Source organism: Haliaeetus leucocephalus, unplaced genomic scaffold, assembly GCF_000737465.1.
Source record: "Haliaeetus leucocephalus isolate CR32 unplaced genomic scaffold, Haliaeetus_leucocephalus-4.0 Scaffold646, whole genome shotgun sequence".
Lineage (NCBI taxonomy): Eukaryota > Metazoa > Chordata > Aves > Accipitriformes > Accipitridae > Haliaeetus > Haliaeetus leucocephalus.
In genome coordinates, this window is record NW_010973082.1 from 3,957,018 (window position 1) to 3,973,054 (window position 16,037).

The 16,037-nt window shown below is 45.4% G+C and overlaps 1 protein-coding gene across 1 annotated transcript in view; it reads right to left on the reverse strand.

Annotated features, from left to right (window-relative positions):
• Positions 1 to 16,037, reverse strand: part of RHBDL3 (rhomboid, veinlet-like 3 (Drosophila)) — a 64,940-nt gene that overhangs the window by 20,545 nt on the left and 28,358 nt on the right. Inside the window, exon 2 of the mRNA XM_010578740.1 lies at positions 5,332 to 5,490. Coding sequence (XP_010577042.1) covers positions 5,332 to 5,490 — 159 coding nt within the window. The remainder of the gene's footprint in view (positions 1 to 5,331; positions 5,491 to 16,037) is intronic.

The following is a 16,037-nucleotide window of genomic DNA, read 5'->3' on the forward strand; positions in this document are numbered from 1 at the left end:
CCCGCTTGGGCGTAACGGCAGAAAAGACAGCCTTCCACTAACAGCTAATCATGTTCCAGCCTCTTCCATGAATTAAGAAACTACTGTAAAGATATGTTCCTCTCACCTTCTCTGATGGCCAATAGACCTGCGTATCTGTCACTCGTGAGGAGGAAGAGCAGAGGCTGCAGATTTCTTAGCCTGTATCTGCAGTTTTATTTCTTTACTTGAGGAGGCAGGGTTTGCAGTTTGGCAGCACACTGAGCAAGCCAGAGAGGAAATCACAAAAACTAAAGGAAATCTTTCTCTGAAGGGTAAAGTGTGCTGGCGCCAGCAAAGTTTGGATTAGGGTGACCTGATTATTGTTATACAGTGCTTAAAAAAATATGCATGTTGCTCACTGAAAATGAGGTATAATTAGCTTGTGCCTAGAAGCCAGCAAGGCCAGGGAAAGCAAGGTGGGTGTTAATTCTTGATATGAAAAACAAAGGATGTTTATTTAGCTAATATATTTTGCTCACTACTGAGATGCTACATCAGCTTGCAGTTACTACAAAGATACAGCTAAACATTTCTGTTGGAAGCAGCAGTGTTTTGTTTTTCCCAAGTCACATGAAGTCTGTCTCAGAGCTTACTAATTCCTCCCAAACGCTGAAATACCATTGCCTTCAGGGAATGGCATTTGTCCTCAGCTCTTGTAGACCCAACACAGCTCCCCAAGCAAATGCTCATCAGAGAGCTGGTTCCCCAGCACCTGGCTCTTCTTCCTCTGAAGAACTGCCATTGACTTTGCCAAAACTGTGAACCCCAAAAGAGATGCAACTCTTACCTCCTTCCATCTGCTGGAGAAACAGACCCATGAGGCACAGAGACATGAGGTTTCCAAAAGTTTCACAGTGAGTCTTTGCAGAGCGAGGAACAAAACTTTGGTCCACCTGACTTCCAGTCCTGCCCTTTGATTATGAGATCCGAAGCAGGGACAGAGAGACCTTCAGTGTGCACCAGGGGCTCGCCCCAGGGTAGTGCCAGTGTTGGAATGGGCGACAGCCACATTCCCTTCCCCCCTCAAGTCCTCCTGCCCCATGCCGGCAGGTCCAATCTGGACCACACTGAATGCATTGAGGTCAGCTTTTACAACACATTTGGTTCAGACGTGATCTGTAGAGTTGCACTGGCAGAGAAATCTCTTGGGCTGCAGAATGGATTTTGCTTTAGTCTCAATATAAGCTGTGATTTACTCTTCTAGCAAAAGCTACTTTAATAAACACAACATTCTGTAAAACTTTCCTTGCCCAGAGTAAGGCTAGGAATTACTTACCCAATTTTCACAACAAGAGAATATAAGCTACCACCACAGCCTGAACTGGCTCCATATTGCCCCTCCGTCAAGCAGAGTAAGGTCTCAGAAGCTCCATTGTACCCCTTTGATTCTGCTCACATGTCTGAAGAGGAACACATCAAGAGGGTGAAGAGGTGGTAAAGCCACGACCCAGCCTGTCCAAAGCAACAATCCACATTCCCAGGCAGAGAAGACAATGAAGGTTTAGCCAGAGAATGAGACTGAGTCTCTCCAGGGCCTCGCTGCTCTGCCCTTTAGCTCTGTTACAGTTCACAGGATATAATGTGAAGTAGTCCAGGACTGCCAGCAGCAACTGCTGTTCAGCAAGGATCCTGGCAAAGAACATCTCAACTATAATTACCTCCTGACTTGTCTCCTCTCTCAAAGTAGCAAAGTTAGTTAAACAGCTTTGCTCATTATCTCCTCCTGTGGCCTATGCTGTTCATAGCCAGAATTTCCACTGTGCATTTTCAGCATCTCTCTTCACAATGCAGAAAAGCAACCAGACAACAGAAATGCACAAGACATCTCCACTTGTACAGGAAACACTTTTGTTATTCTGCACTGTCTCAGACACAGGATAAGAAATCCCATCTGAAACTGCTTTCTGCCATTCTTGTAAGCCCCAGTGTAGAAACAGAAGTGGCTATGATTGCAGCATTGTGTTTTACAACTACATTAGATGAATCGCAGGGGTACAGAGGAGAAATAATTCCCAATGAGTTGCCTATCTGATTTTTTTTCAGCCCTTTGTTTGCAGATGACACCAGGAGTCTTCAGCTTCCCTGAATTCATTCATTACTGAAATTACTTACTGAGTGATTTCTAGGGTCTATTCTCATCCTGTAAAACTTTCAATTTCAGAAATTTAAGCTGCTTTGCTGAGTTGAGAACAGGCATATGTGTTGTGGGAGTATATCTGGGTCTCCTTATTAAGGTGAGATGTCCTGGAATTAAATTTTTGGTACATCTAGAAGTTCACAATACACTTTGGACATCAGGAGATAACACAGCATTGCTCAATAGCAGTCCTTTAGTTGGGGATCACAGTGTCTGAAAGAGCAGGCAAAAGTCTTGGTGCTCGTGATGATGTTGGAGCATACAGCTGCAAGCATTTTTTACTGCCCTCTCTGGGACATGCAGTACCCTGGAGGAAACAATGTGTTAACACTATTGCTTTGTGAGGTTTATGGCCTGTAGTGACTTCTGAAAATAATAATTCCGTAGAGTTACAGGTGCTTCTGTGATCACTAATAGCATCTCTTGGCATCAGACTCTAGTAAGTAGCCAAGCACCCTGCAGAATAAGCATCACATTCTGTCACACTTCCAGGGAATCCAGCAAAGATCAAGGGTTCTACAAGGCTGAAAAAAGGGAAGACCCTCCCTGCTTGATTTTTATCAACATTAGCAAAGCTGAGGGAAAAAACAAAGAGGATATCATATCCCAGGAGCTGACCATTGAAGACAGTTCTCTTGGTGCCCAGAGGTCAAACCTTACTTTCTGCTGGATTCTGTGAGACAGTGCATGTTTGTACTGGCTTTGGCTGGGATAGAGTTAGTTTTTTTCATAGTAGCTTGAGCAGGCAGCTCATCGGCTCCTTCCATCCCATGCTTGGAAAGAAACCAAAAGAGCTGCTTGTGAGACACACACACAGAGGAATCTCCTTCCTTCCACACCTCTGCTTTGACAACTGCACTGTAATGCATCTCTGATACCCAGCCCCGGTCCTCCCCTCAAGTCCCCTCCAGTGGCCAGAGCCTTATTAATGCAATTTTACTTCTTGCTCAGAGTTTCAGTACCTCAGACACATTTGGTAGGCCATGAGATTCTCGTGTCAGAGCACTTGTTCATGAATATTGACGGAGAAAAGGAAAACCACATGCACAGAGCCATGCTTGTAAAACCTTTGTGGATCTAGTAAAAGGTTAGCCTTTCCCTTCCCCACATCCAGTACTATCAATTTGGGGAGCAGATCAATTCTTGCTAAGCTACAGAAACAGACAAATTAACCTGAGCAAAAAGCAGAGATGGCTGATGATCATCAAGCACAAGCATGTACTTAAACATCACCACACATAGTTTCCAGGATTGACAGCTACAAAGTGAAGGAAATCACTCATTTCACAGTGATTCTGTGTCAACTGTGCTGTTTCTTTCCATCAGGAAGTTCACAAGGCAGGTTTCGGAGCAGGAAACTAGGGAAAAGAGGAGGAGTCCTAAAAAGTTTGGATGTTAGAAATCAATAGCAGCTAGAGGAGGAGTGAGGAGAGAGATGCCATTTGTAAGTAGTTTAATGTTCTGGCATTTGCATTGCCTATTGATTAGAAAGTGCAAAAAACGCAGATGAGGGTAGAGAGACTGATGACAGAAAAACCAATGGCTTCTTTACAGGAGTCATTCAATAGTAGCAAAGGAAATTTGCCATTTTGCAGAAATTACATCAGGTGGGCGTGAGCTGGCACGATCTCCTATTCCCCAAAGGAGGAGGATGTCCAAGCCTTTCACCTCCCACCTGCCTCTCATTAGCTTGTGCTGCTCTGGAGCTCAGTGGAGCAAGGAGAGAGGAAAAAGCCTAGTTCTATTCCTGAGCCTCTTGCTAACGTATTGGCTGGCCCTAGGCCATCATTTCTGTAAAAGAAATTAGATGATACCTCTTCCTGCTACCTAAGTGTTGTGCAGCTCAATTAGTGAATGCTTGCTTGCATGGTACTTTGAATATACCAAACTGTAGAACAAGCAGCTGTTACTATAAATACACCACCGATCACAGAGTACCATTGACCACACTGCTTATTAAGCTGGAGCTGAGGAAAACCTCACACTCACTGTGATCTATTTAATAGTTGCTACATTTATTTTACTGTGTACCTAAATACTTGCAAGGGGCTAACAAGACGGCTTGATTAGATACAGCAGATCTATGTCATTGCATCACAATAATTTCACCTTCACACTGCCCACAGCCTGACCAGGTTGTGACCTGGATCCTTGACAACTATGCCCTGTTATCATACTTTTCTGATTAATGTGAAGACAGGACATACAGAAGACTCTTTCTCAATCGAGAACACATGCATAAGTGACCATGACAAATGGAGGGATCAAATCCCCATGTTGACTGAAGGAACACAGAGATGCAAATTATTATACTCTGCATCGAGAAAACATCCAGCTTTCCAGCAAAACCTTAGATATGTCACTGACTTCCACTGCTCATTGACTTTGTCACACAGGTTTCTCTTACTACTGTACTAAATCTTCTGGGACTCAGGTGGGGAATGACAGAGCAAGAACAGGGCAAAGCCCCTGGAATGGCCACTGTTCAAGATACCCATCTTGCAAACAACATTTCTAGGCCATCCTGGGCATCTAACAACACATGTCTACATCTGTGTTGGCTCACCGAACTGCCTTGATGAGAAACAGAGAGATCCCTTCACTAATTGACTCATTAGTAAAGACAGAGAGGCATCCAGATCATGACTCACACAGTCTGAGACATCTCACCTGGGATAAAATGAACATGACCTAGAAACACTTTATCCCTGTTGCTGTTGATGCCTACAGCAGTGCAATATGACTCCACCCTGCAAGTCAACACCGTGTTATATTTTGCCTGGGAGTGGTGAAATCTCTAGATAAAATAGGAGACATTCAGACTGACAGACCTCTGCTTCCAAACAAATGGCTCCTTACAACAGCTACCAATTGATATTGAGAGCAAAAGCCTCAAAACTAGCAGCAGCCATTGCTTCATGCTCCTCTTACAACTGCTCCCCCAGTTTCTTCCCATGCAAACTTGTTTCCCTGGAAAAATCAGCAGCAACTTGACTCTGGGCTTGAGAGTTCAGTCACCACTGAATACTTCAGCAAGCCCATGCAGAGTGTGATGCAGGGAAACAGCAAACACTGGTGTTGATAGAGGGAGGGAGGGAAAGGGACTGTCCCTCAACAGCCAATGTTTTAAGCAGAGCCAAGGACTCAAAGGCCCTGCCAGCCAGAGCACTCACCAGGTTGACGAAGTCCTGGTAGCAGATCCTCCCCTCAGAGTTGCTGTCTGCCAGGGCCAGCAGGACCTCCAGCTTGTGGGGGTCCAGCTCCGAGCCGTGTCTCTGGAGAAGGGAGCGAAACTTCTCGGTGCTGATGTAGCCGGTGTTGTCGGGATCGAACTGGGATAGGAGGGGAAAGTGCTACAATTAACCATTCCACGTTACACACAACTCTGCCAATGCATTCATCACCTGCAGGAGGCCCACTAGGACCCCAGGGGCTGCTCTAGGCTTTGGTGGCGCATTGCCCTGCAATCACCCCCATCTCCAGCTTCCTTTCACTGCCCAGGGACTGCAAAGCACCCTGCTGCAGAGAGGTGAACCCAAGCATTATCATCCACACCATCACCCTGTCTCCACCCAAGCTTCAGCTAAGTCAGCTCCCATCACCTTCCTTCCCTCTGCATCATCATTTCTCTTGGCTATTTTTTATATCCCTTTTTATCTGGACTATCAAGCAAACCAGAGATGCAGTCTGTCAGACAAAACGTACTGAAAACAATTTTACTCCTGTATTTCCCAACACAGTTGCACCACGGGAATATGCCATCCCTCCTCAAGCCCTTTCTGTGCTCAGTATTTCTGACAGTCACTTTTCCAGATCACCTCTACAGATGCCTTCAAAATGGTAAATGATTTCACTGCTGAAGAGCTCTCTGTTTTAAGATGGATTGGGAAGAAAGTCTTTGGACAGGGAGCAAAGCAGATGAACGTTATGTCAAACTAAAAGTGACAAGGCAGCCACGTGCTGTTTTCAGAACATAAACTAGACTCATTAGAAGGAAAGTCCCAGGTGAGACTTGCAGTGAATCCCACTCTGACCAAAAACATCACTGTTTTCCCTCAGACTAAGTGGTTAACCTCCTAAAAATGCCACTGACCAAAAAAGAGACAGCTTTGCAAGACTGTTCAAACTTACGACTGCTTCCAGCGACTAGCCCACGCTGAGCTCCCCAGGGCACTCTGCAAGGGGCTGCCAGCTCGCAGGCAGGCACACCCCCAGCCCCGACAAAGCCAGTGCTGGCACCACGCCGAGCATGTTTCTTTTGTGCTTAGAAAACTAGTGGATGCAAGCTGCCAGACCAGCCCGCGCTAGCTGTGGTGCAGTCTGATCTCTGCCAGCTCTCTGTTGCTGGGAGATTTGCCTTTGATTTCCCAAACTTGGCTGCGAGGACCCTGGTGCTCACTGGCCTCCTTTTGTAGATAATGATATCAAGCTTGTTGGCTGGATTGAATGGCTGTCAGGGGGCAGGGTGGTCAGGAGGGAGTCTTTTCATGGAAACATTTGGGACATAAAAGGCCTTGGCAGAGCCAAAAAGGTCCTGACAATCCTTGCTCTTTCCTAACGGAGAACAAAAGCTGAACAGGCGCCGGGCCTTCAATCAGACGCGGCGGAGTAAAGGCTGCCTTGGCAAGGGAGGAGGTAAGAAGGGGAATGGGGCACATGATGCAGCCTGCCAGCGGCAGGGCTGGCACTGCTCTGCAGCAAGCAGAGCAGCTATAAAATAGACCAGCCTCAGGCACGGGCAGCTTGTTTAGAGGACGCAGTGCCCACGTGCGAGGATCTGGCTCCATCTCCATCCGGCAGGAGCACCTTTGTCCTGCTGCTCCTGGGGACTTCTGCTATCACTGGCTGCTTTGTGAGGAGAAACTGTCTAATCTGAGGAGGGGAGATCACAGCCCGTTGTTGGAGCAGAGCTGGTCTGCGATTTCGTCAAAGCAGCAGCCCCCTCTGTGAAGAAGCTGCTGAGGCAAGTGAATTACACAAAACAAGACAAACCAAGTGACCTGTGGACAGTCAGAGCTGGGCACTCTCCCCCGCCCTCTGCCAAGGGTTGTTCTGTCCTTGCAAGGTGGCCTGGATGTACCTTCCTGACAGCTGGCTCTCAGAGCCAAAGGTGGATTTCATCAGCTGTTTACTGTTAAACAAGGGCTTAATATTAATCCCTGGAGAAGTTTAGCTCCCCTACTCCAGCCCACTCTGATGCTTTGAGTTAACAGATCAAATTCTATAACCAACCACAAAATCAGGGCTTCTGCACTCTGGCTCAGCTCTGATGCTTTTTGGCTCTTGCTGGGACTCCCAAGCCAGCCTAATTTTCCAATGCCCAATCCCAGAGGCACAGATACGCAGGAAATAAAGTATTATTAGCATAATACCTGAGATGACCTTTCTCAAGGGGAATTTGCAGAAGCTGGGGGATGAGTCATTCAGTGAATGGATCTAACACCTGCAATCCCATAGCTACTGCTGCGTTCATCCTTGTTTCCTGAAAACATTTGACCTAACCAACATCTTATTTAACTGCACCACTTTAACTGTATCTTGACATTTGAGATGTCAGAACCTAGCTTGTCTAGGACAAAACCATTTGTTCCCTGAAAGCTTAAATGCCTCCCTGCTTTGAGGGCCAGGGTCAGTGACTGAAGTGTGGGACTCTCCCCATGCTGTGTGCTCATTGTTTGACTTTGTAGAAAAGACCAATGGCCACAGCCATGGGGAACATGGCTATTCCTTCAAAGGGCAGAAGAGATACAGAGCTGAAGCATACAGGCTCCCGAAGCACAAAAGAGCTGCTCAGATCACAAACAACTTTTCCCAGACTTTTTTCTGCTTTAATGCATTCCAAAAAGAAACATTTTGTAACCAAGAACAAAAACTACAAAACCGCTTCAAAGCTTCAAACCAGCCCACAAGGACACACTAATGACTCCAGACTTACTAGCACTAGAGCAGATACGATCCTGTCACTCAAGATGGTACTGTCCATAGCTGTTACTGGCTGCTGGCTTCCCGAACGGACAGGCAGCTGAAGCCTGTCTGGTGGCTACAAATGAGCCTCTGCTCCAAAGATGCTTCTTTCTCACACCAATAGGTACCGGCATTCCTCCTTCAGCTCACTGTCTTGCTGCTTGTCCCACCAAAATCAAAGCAGTGGCAGAAGGTAGCTAGTATTTTCAGTACTGTAAATGTGCTAGGGAAGCTCTTCTCTTCTTTCACATTACTACGTATAATTTTCTTTTTGGCACTAAGTTAATGATACTAACTAGAAATAGGTTTGAATTAAAACAGCGGATCTGAACAGCATGAAAGAGTAAGAGGTGAACAATGAACAACTGGCATCTGAACTAAAAAACCCTGCCTCAGAGCAGGACTAGACCACTGCTTCCACAACCTGGAGCAGAATGTTTTTCTGTAAACCCCAGCTGTAAGGGAGTTCTCTTATTTATGTTTAAACATTTTTTTTCAGCATATAAAAATCTGTCACTACAGCACTCAGAATCCACCTCAACACTTCAAACTGCCTCAAACCTTGTTTCTGATATCACAGCTAACCACAAAAATCAAGGGGTTGAGCTGGTCCTGCAGAACATGTGTCCCTACACACGGCAAAAACAACATGTGACGGCACAGTCAAAACACTTGGGTCCATCAATTATAAAAGAGGCAACTGACCTTTGCTACACGCTTCATGTATTTATCCATGATGATCTTGTTAAGGGCTAGTTGTCCCACAAGCCCAGCCAAGCACCTTTGTCTCACCGAGAGGACAGACGATGACTGGCAGCCAGCAGCATGGCTGCGCTGAGCCCCAGGTTCAGCCCCACAGGGACACAGCTCCCCAGGCAAAGCCTCCCAGCAGCTAAGTCAGCACAGTGGCTTCCTTCAGCGTAGTTCCTTCTGCCTCTGCCCATCTACTTGGGCAAACAAGTGCAACACAACGGGTGCAGGGATGAGGAAGGCCATTTGCCCCCCCTCACCCCCCCAAACAATAGGACACTAACGGCAATTTCATGCAAGGTTTCCTCCGCATTTCAATGACAATCACCCTTAACTCCCTTGATCCTCAACCAGGCTCTTAAGCAAAAATGTAAATATGTTAATGACCATAGCAGCCATCTGACTCAGGATCTTAATTCCCTGGCCCAAAACAAGCTATTTTTTGCTATTTCTTCCTTATTTTAGAGCAGACACGCCATAAACTGAAGGCCCCACAGCAAAACTACAAGACAAATGTAAGGGGAGGGGGCCCTGCAAACTCTGATGGAAATAGGAAATACGGTTGAGAAAAGAAAATGAAATCTCAAATTGTTCCTCCTCTTTAATTAAAGACACATCAGCCACGGCTCAGTGAGCAAGTAGGGTGGAGGCTGGTGCTGCAGACAGACAATGGGCATCTTGGGAAAACGCAGACATTTCACATAGCGCAGCCAGCTGCTCCCCTCCCTCATGGCAAACAGCCCTCTGGGGCATCAGAGCAGCTGGAGAGTCAACAGCTGAACTGGGCACAACATGAGGATCCTTGGCTGGCTTTAGGATTGTAGATCTGTTGCAGGAACCGAGAATTTGCTATGACCCGTGGTTTCCTCATCAAGGGGCTTTGTCTTGGCATCACCCAAGCCATAAGTTGTCTTTGCAATGGGCAAGACTCCAAGCAACTTCATCTAATTAGGAAGTTGGCTTTGAGTAGGATCAGTCCCTTCAAATCTGAATCATTCTATGGTCCAGCGGTATCTTCATCTCTGGGAGACACTGGCCTGGCAGTCAGGCCTCCTGGCACTGACCCCACTTCTTCTCCAGACTAGGAGACAGATTCTGGAAATAAATCGCCCTCAGCTTTAGCTTCCCCTCCTGTTACATGGAAATGACAACTCCTGTGTTATTTCCTACCAGAAAGGAGCTACCAATAGTAGGCCTGCTTCTTGTTCACATTAGGCCCTTTCCCACTGGAAAGAGGGAGTCGATCACATGCAAAATCTGTTCATCTCCAAGGGTTTCAGAAACCACTCTAAATTTGCTGGATTTGAACTCAGACCATTAGATGGCATAGTCTCTGCAATCTAGGGATGCTAACAATCTCTGGAAACAACCAGACCATCTCCAGCCTCAAGGGCCATGCTGTAGTTAAATCAAGCATCTCCAAGTCAATACATGAAATTGACAGACTCCAAGTTGAAGCTGTGAAAAGACATTTAAAGACAGGCATTGAAACTCTCCTCAAGATAGTCACACATTTTACCAGAACCCACTCTCTACCTTTGCATAACCTTTAGGGTCATGCTGTAAGTTGGTGAGAGGGATTTTTTTGTCTGTTTAAAAAAAGCCCAGGAAAAACCCCAACAATGTGGCAACAGTATACGTAGCATTTGCTCCTTTGATGAAGATTAAAGGAATGACAAGGCAGAAGATGAAAGTCTGCCTTATAATCCAAATGAGAGGGCAAAAAGCAGAGGCTGTTTTAACAGGAGTTTCATCACTGCCTGGTGGTGATGATCTTCCCAGCAGGTTAATGATCCTGCTCTCTCTTCCAATAGCAGGAGGTGCACATGAGGGGAGAAACTCTGATCCAGAAGAGAGGAAGACCAGTCAAAGGTAAGTGTACATTCCTCCACCTTGAAATCCAGCCTCTCACCATTAAAACTCACATAATCTCAGTTGCCTGAACACATGTGGTAAAACATTAGTGCTGGCTCCAGTGACGCACACTCTCTTCCCCTGTAAATAATGAATTTACCCACTACTGCCCAGACAATATAAAGTGATTAAGGGCTGTCCAGCAGTACTTTTAGTGCACGTTTGATTGCTTTGACCCGAGGTGAACCCGAGGGCTGGAAACATCACCCAGCTCTCAAAAGCCAGACTGCATTTAAGCACGGAGGATATACCCTCACTAATTCACCAAGCAGGGTCCCCAGACAGACCCGCTCCCCGGAAAGCTGCAGTGAGAGAGCACAGAGCTTCCCAGCTCAGCATTCACCTAGGCAGGGAGGCATTTGCAGAGCAGATGGTCCATCACCTGGATTTGGGTAAGTATCTCTCTGCATGCAGCACATGGCAAACTGGAGATGGAGGGAGCTGGTATAAGATTCCCTTTTCCTTGAAGGGCAGAGTAGCCTGAAGGACCAGGTTCATTAGCTGGCTGGCCAACCTGTAGAGGACTTTCTGCTCTAATTTATTTTTCCTACTATCTTAGGCGCAAAGACAAGAAAAGGACCTACATTACTACCATCTGTTGTTACCTTCTGCAAAAGCACTTCATCTAAACAGATACTGGAAGTACAGATTGAACATGAACGGGAGAATAAAAGGATTCAGGAGTGCACCACTGCTCAGTTAGGCAGATAGGAAAGAGGGCTTTGGGACCAGGTTTGATTCTTGGTATTGCCAAGATTTCTGGAGTGAGCCCAGGTGCCTCTTGTAGTGCCTTGACTTCCCCATCTATATGGCACAAGCAACACACCTGTGCCTGCGTGATCTAGCACAGTGAGGGCTGTGGATCACTTACAGAGCATGACTGGATGATGGCTGCAATGGCAAAGAGCAATTAGCAAGCCACAAGGCCAAGGAGCACAGGGAGAATATGAAGAGACCTGGCCTTCTGCCGAAGTTTCAGGTATAGAAACATACCAAACTTTCCAAAGCCAATGACAGCTGGACACCACATTGAACTCTTTGACTCCACAGATGTTCAGACCCCTGGTCCAAGCAAATCCTGCATTCGGAGACCCCTGGAATTTCTGACCCACAGCTTGCTGGGGAATTCTATCATGCTCAGCCAGGTACCCAAATCCATGTTTCTGTTTCCATATACATTTTTTATGCAACTCCCTCCCCTGTCCTTCCTCTGCCTGTGGGTTTCTTGCTGCAAGTCCTTGCTAAGACACTAAGAGAGGATAGAGCTGAGAAGCACTCACAGAACCTGTTGAGCTAGCTTTCAGCCCTCTGCTGTCTCAACGACCCACCACTCTGAGCCATCCCACTGCCTCTCTCCAGATCAGCCTTCTGGCAGAACACTCACAGCAATCAGCCTCCAGTCTCAGCTGGGGAATTACACACAGTGTTCAAGCCACCCAGAACTAAATTATTCAAAATATGCCACTGTGCTGGCTTTGAAACCAAAGCCGCTCCCCAGAAAGAAGCCAGGGTAAATAGAAGCTCTATTATCAGCAGCACTGACAAGGAAGGAGATGAAGCACTGAAAGTGAGGGAGATAATTACATGATTAACGAGACAGCATGGATGGCAGGAGATGCCCTCCATTATGCCACAAGGCTTAATGCAAAGAGACATGTTTATAGACTGAGCCTTCTCCAGCTCTGCTTCTTCCTGTTTTATTATTTATGTAAGTGCATTAAGACTAATGGAAAGAAGCTGAGGCACTCTAAAAAGTAGTGGAGGTTTTTTTTGGTAGAAATAAAATTTTTAATCTTGATCCAGCACTGGGCACCTTGCATATTTTGCTGGACAGATGTCCTCAGCTGCAGCAACAGGCTGGGCAGGTTACAGCCCAGACTGGCAAGTCATGTATCTTGCATCACCAGCCCAGTTCTGGTGCTGACTATCCGCACATTTCTGAGATTGTGGACAAGATGAAGCCTACAAGAGATCACCTAGTGACTACCATGACCAAACCCACCCTAACAGTTAAAACCTTTTCTTAAATCCTTAGTAAGGAGGTTTAACACTCTTTCTAGATCTGCTTGTCAGCACTGGCCCAGACATTATTATATGTACAAATGCCCAATCTCTTGCTCTCCCTTTTGAATTCCTCTAGTTTTTAGGGCTCCACAATCTCCTGAGGCAATGAGTTCCACAGTCTAATTAAAATTAAACCTACTTTTCATCTGGATGGTATAAGGCATTAAATATCAAAAGCTGAAAAGAGCAATATCTATACTACCATGACACATGATATTCTCATTTACCACCACATAATTATGGTTTATCTCTTTTTAGTCATGTCTTATTGGAGGATCTCAAAATCTTGTATCACTATTAATCACATCTCTCAGGGCTTCTACGTCATGAAGGGACATAATGCATAAGCCATTTCATTCCGAGCTGAAATGCAATACACTCTGGGTGGGATGCTGCATTTATTTGGACTACATAACTCAACAGAAGGCATAGCATGCACAGTCAACATCACAGCTGGGAGACAGACAGGCTCTAATCACTATTGCTATGAGGAAAATAAAAAAACCCAACAAAAACCAAAAACCAAAACACAACAGTCAGAATAGCTGTTCAGCTGGGGCTGTATTTCAGGCCAAGTTCCTGCAGTCAGATCCCTGCTTAACCCCGGTTAAGTAAACGTATGCAAGCATTGCTGTAAAATTCACTGCTATCAATAATGCCACCTGTCACAGCAGGGTCTCTGCTGGTACAGGTGAGGCAGATGAGTCTCCTCATTCAAAACAGGGTTTTGGTCTGATATTATCTAGAAAAAGTAGCATAGGTGGTACCAGCGCAAAAGAATCTGCAGTAGTTGAAATGTCTATGTTCTGTATATGGACAAAAGCCCAATGAATTATTTCTATTATACGATGATGACACACTTTCTGTCCCAGCAGTAACTCTGGAGAACATTACACAGCAGCTGCCAAAGTTAGATAGTTTTGAATCAGCAGGTCAATGTAACTTTCATCCAAAAGATTTTTAAAAGCCAATAGTAATACTGATTTTCTGCAAGTCTGGGAATACTGGAGGAACATCAAGATCTGCTTTTTACCTTTCTTCCAGCTTTGCATTAGCAACCTTCCAACCACGGCTCCCAAACTCCTGTCCAAACATGGCAACAGGCACACACACCACTCCCAAAACTGCAGGGCTGTGACAAGAATTTAATGGGACAAAGCAGGTCTGTTGGCCTAATAGCAACCCACAGCAAATGAACAGATGACTGATATTGAGTAATGCGTAATGGAAGGAGAACTGGTCTAATATCAGTCAGAATAGGCTACAGAAAACAGATTATATTCAGCTGATATTATCTGGATGGGAATACAAACTTGGTGCAGATCATAGGACAGGATCGCTGGTATAACTGATTTCTGCAGGGCATGTGACATCACCAGAAAACCCTGTGTTTGAGGACTTACTGTGACACAAACTCAGGCTGTCACACATTCAACATGCTAAAGTCTGCCTATTTGACAGGTCTCAAAAATAAAACTAAGCTAGAGAGCTACCATCACATGGAGATGCCACTAATGGGGACCCATGAGAATTTGTTCTTGCCCCTACAGAATTATCATTAGTGACTTTCTCCAAAGTTTAAGATAAGTCTGCATCATGCTCACAGATGAGCTAAAGCAGCAAGTTACTGAGCATGAGCTGGGTCTTTTGGTAAAGCTGGGTGCTTGCAAACAATACATATTACAGTAAAAACAAATGGAAAGCCATATGGCCAGGAGCCAAGAACGTCAGCCAGCTTACAGGATGGGGAATGCCATCTTCAGAAGCAGCTACTCTGGGGAAAAAAAAAGCCTTGTTTGTTACACTGAGAGCTCTCACTGCCTTCAAAAAACTAAACATGACCTGCAGGTTTGTAAACGAGGTGACATTACCTCTGCGTTTGGCACTTTGTTACTGGTATAGTCTGACTGGCTCCACTGACAGGCTCAATTCATTAGCTTATGAAAGGGAAGGTTAAGCAATGACTTGATCGCTGTCCAGAAGAACCACAAAGGGAACAAAAATTTGGCAGTAGAAGATTCTCCACTGTGACAAAGGTATAATCACCTCTAGGGCCTAGAGGTCAAAGCTGGGCAGCTTTAGATTAGAATAAGTTGATTATTTTTACTAATAACAAGTGAAATGTCTCACTAACTTCACCAGAAGTTTTACAATTGAATTGCAAGTTTTCCTAGGAGATGAGATATGGCCGAGGTCAAGCAGAAGACCACTCAGAAAATCTTCTGGCCTTCATTATGAGAGACTAGATGATCCCAACAGTTCCCTTCTGACCTGACTGCAAGCTATTAGGGCTCAGAAAAACTTAAGCCAAACAGATGCATTTAAAGCCCCAACTAAAAACTGCCGTAACATACATATAACCAGAATGACCCACCTATACTGGAATTCAAACCACGCTTCTGGTTAGAACAACAACCACAGAGCAAAACTCCTACTAAACAGACTGGGAAACATATTTAACTCATACTGATTTTACAGCTGGCTTTGTTCAGTCATGGGGACTAGAAGCTACCAAAGAAACTCCTCTGCTTTCCAAGCTAAACTGGAGCAGAAGATAATGTCAGCCTTGTGAAGAAGCAGAGGTTACCGCATGATTCCCTGCAATGCCTTGTAGGTACTTGGCGTTACACTGCAACAACATAACTATCTCAAAAGTACTCCAAGCAGGCTGGTTCCAAATGGAGCCCGGAGCTGGAAGTATTATTACTCTAGCCTCTACCATTTAAACACTTGAGAACAAGTAATCCTGGCTTGCATCTTTCCAGGGTGATCACAGTGGTTACAACTGCAGTAAGGAGCCAGACTGCTGGAAGCTGTGGTGGTTCACATTGTTTCTTAGGCAATATATCCAAATCAGTCCTGGATGACACCCAGACTGCAGGTTCCCTCCATGAAGGACTGCAAGGGTAAGGTCTGCAGTGTTTGCACTTTCCCAGTGTCTGCTATGCCAAATATACTTTGGTTTAAGGGTAGAACAGTTTTGTCCAAGTGCCAAAGCTGCACAACCACAAGTGAGAGAAATTAAGCTGCATTTTTGTCTTCTTATACGCCTTATATCTTATTACCGGATACAAGGGACAAATACAATGCAAAGCACAGTGTTTCTAGAGTTCTCTTTGCCACAGTTTTCAAACAGACACAAAACATGTCTGAAGTTTTAAAGCAAATCATGACTTAAAGACTCCAC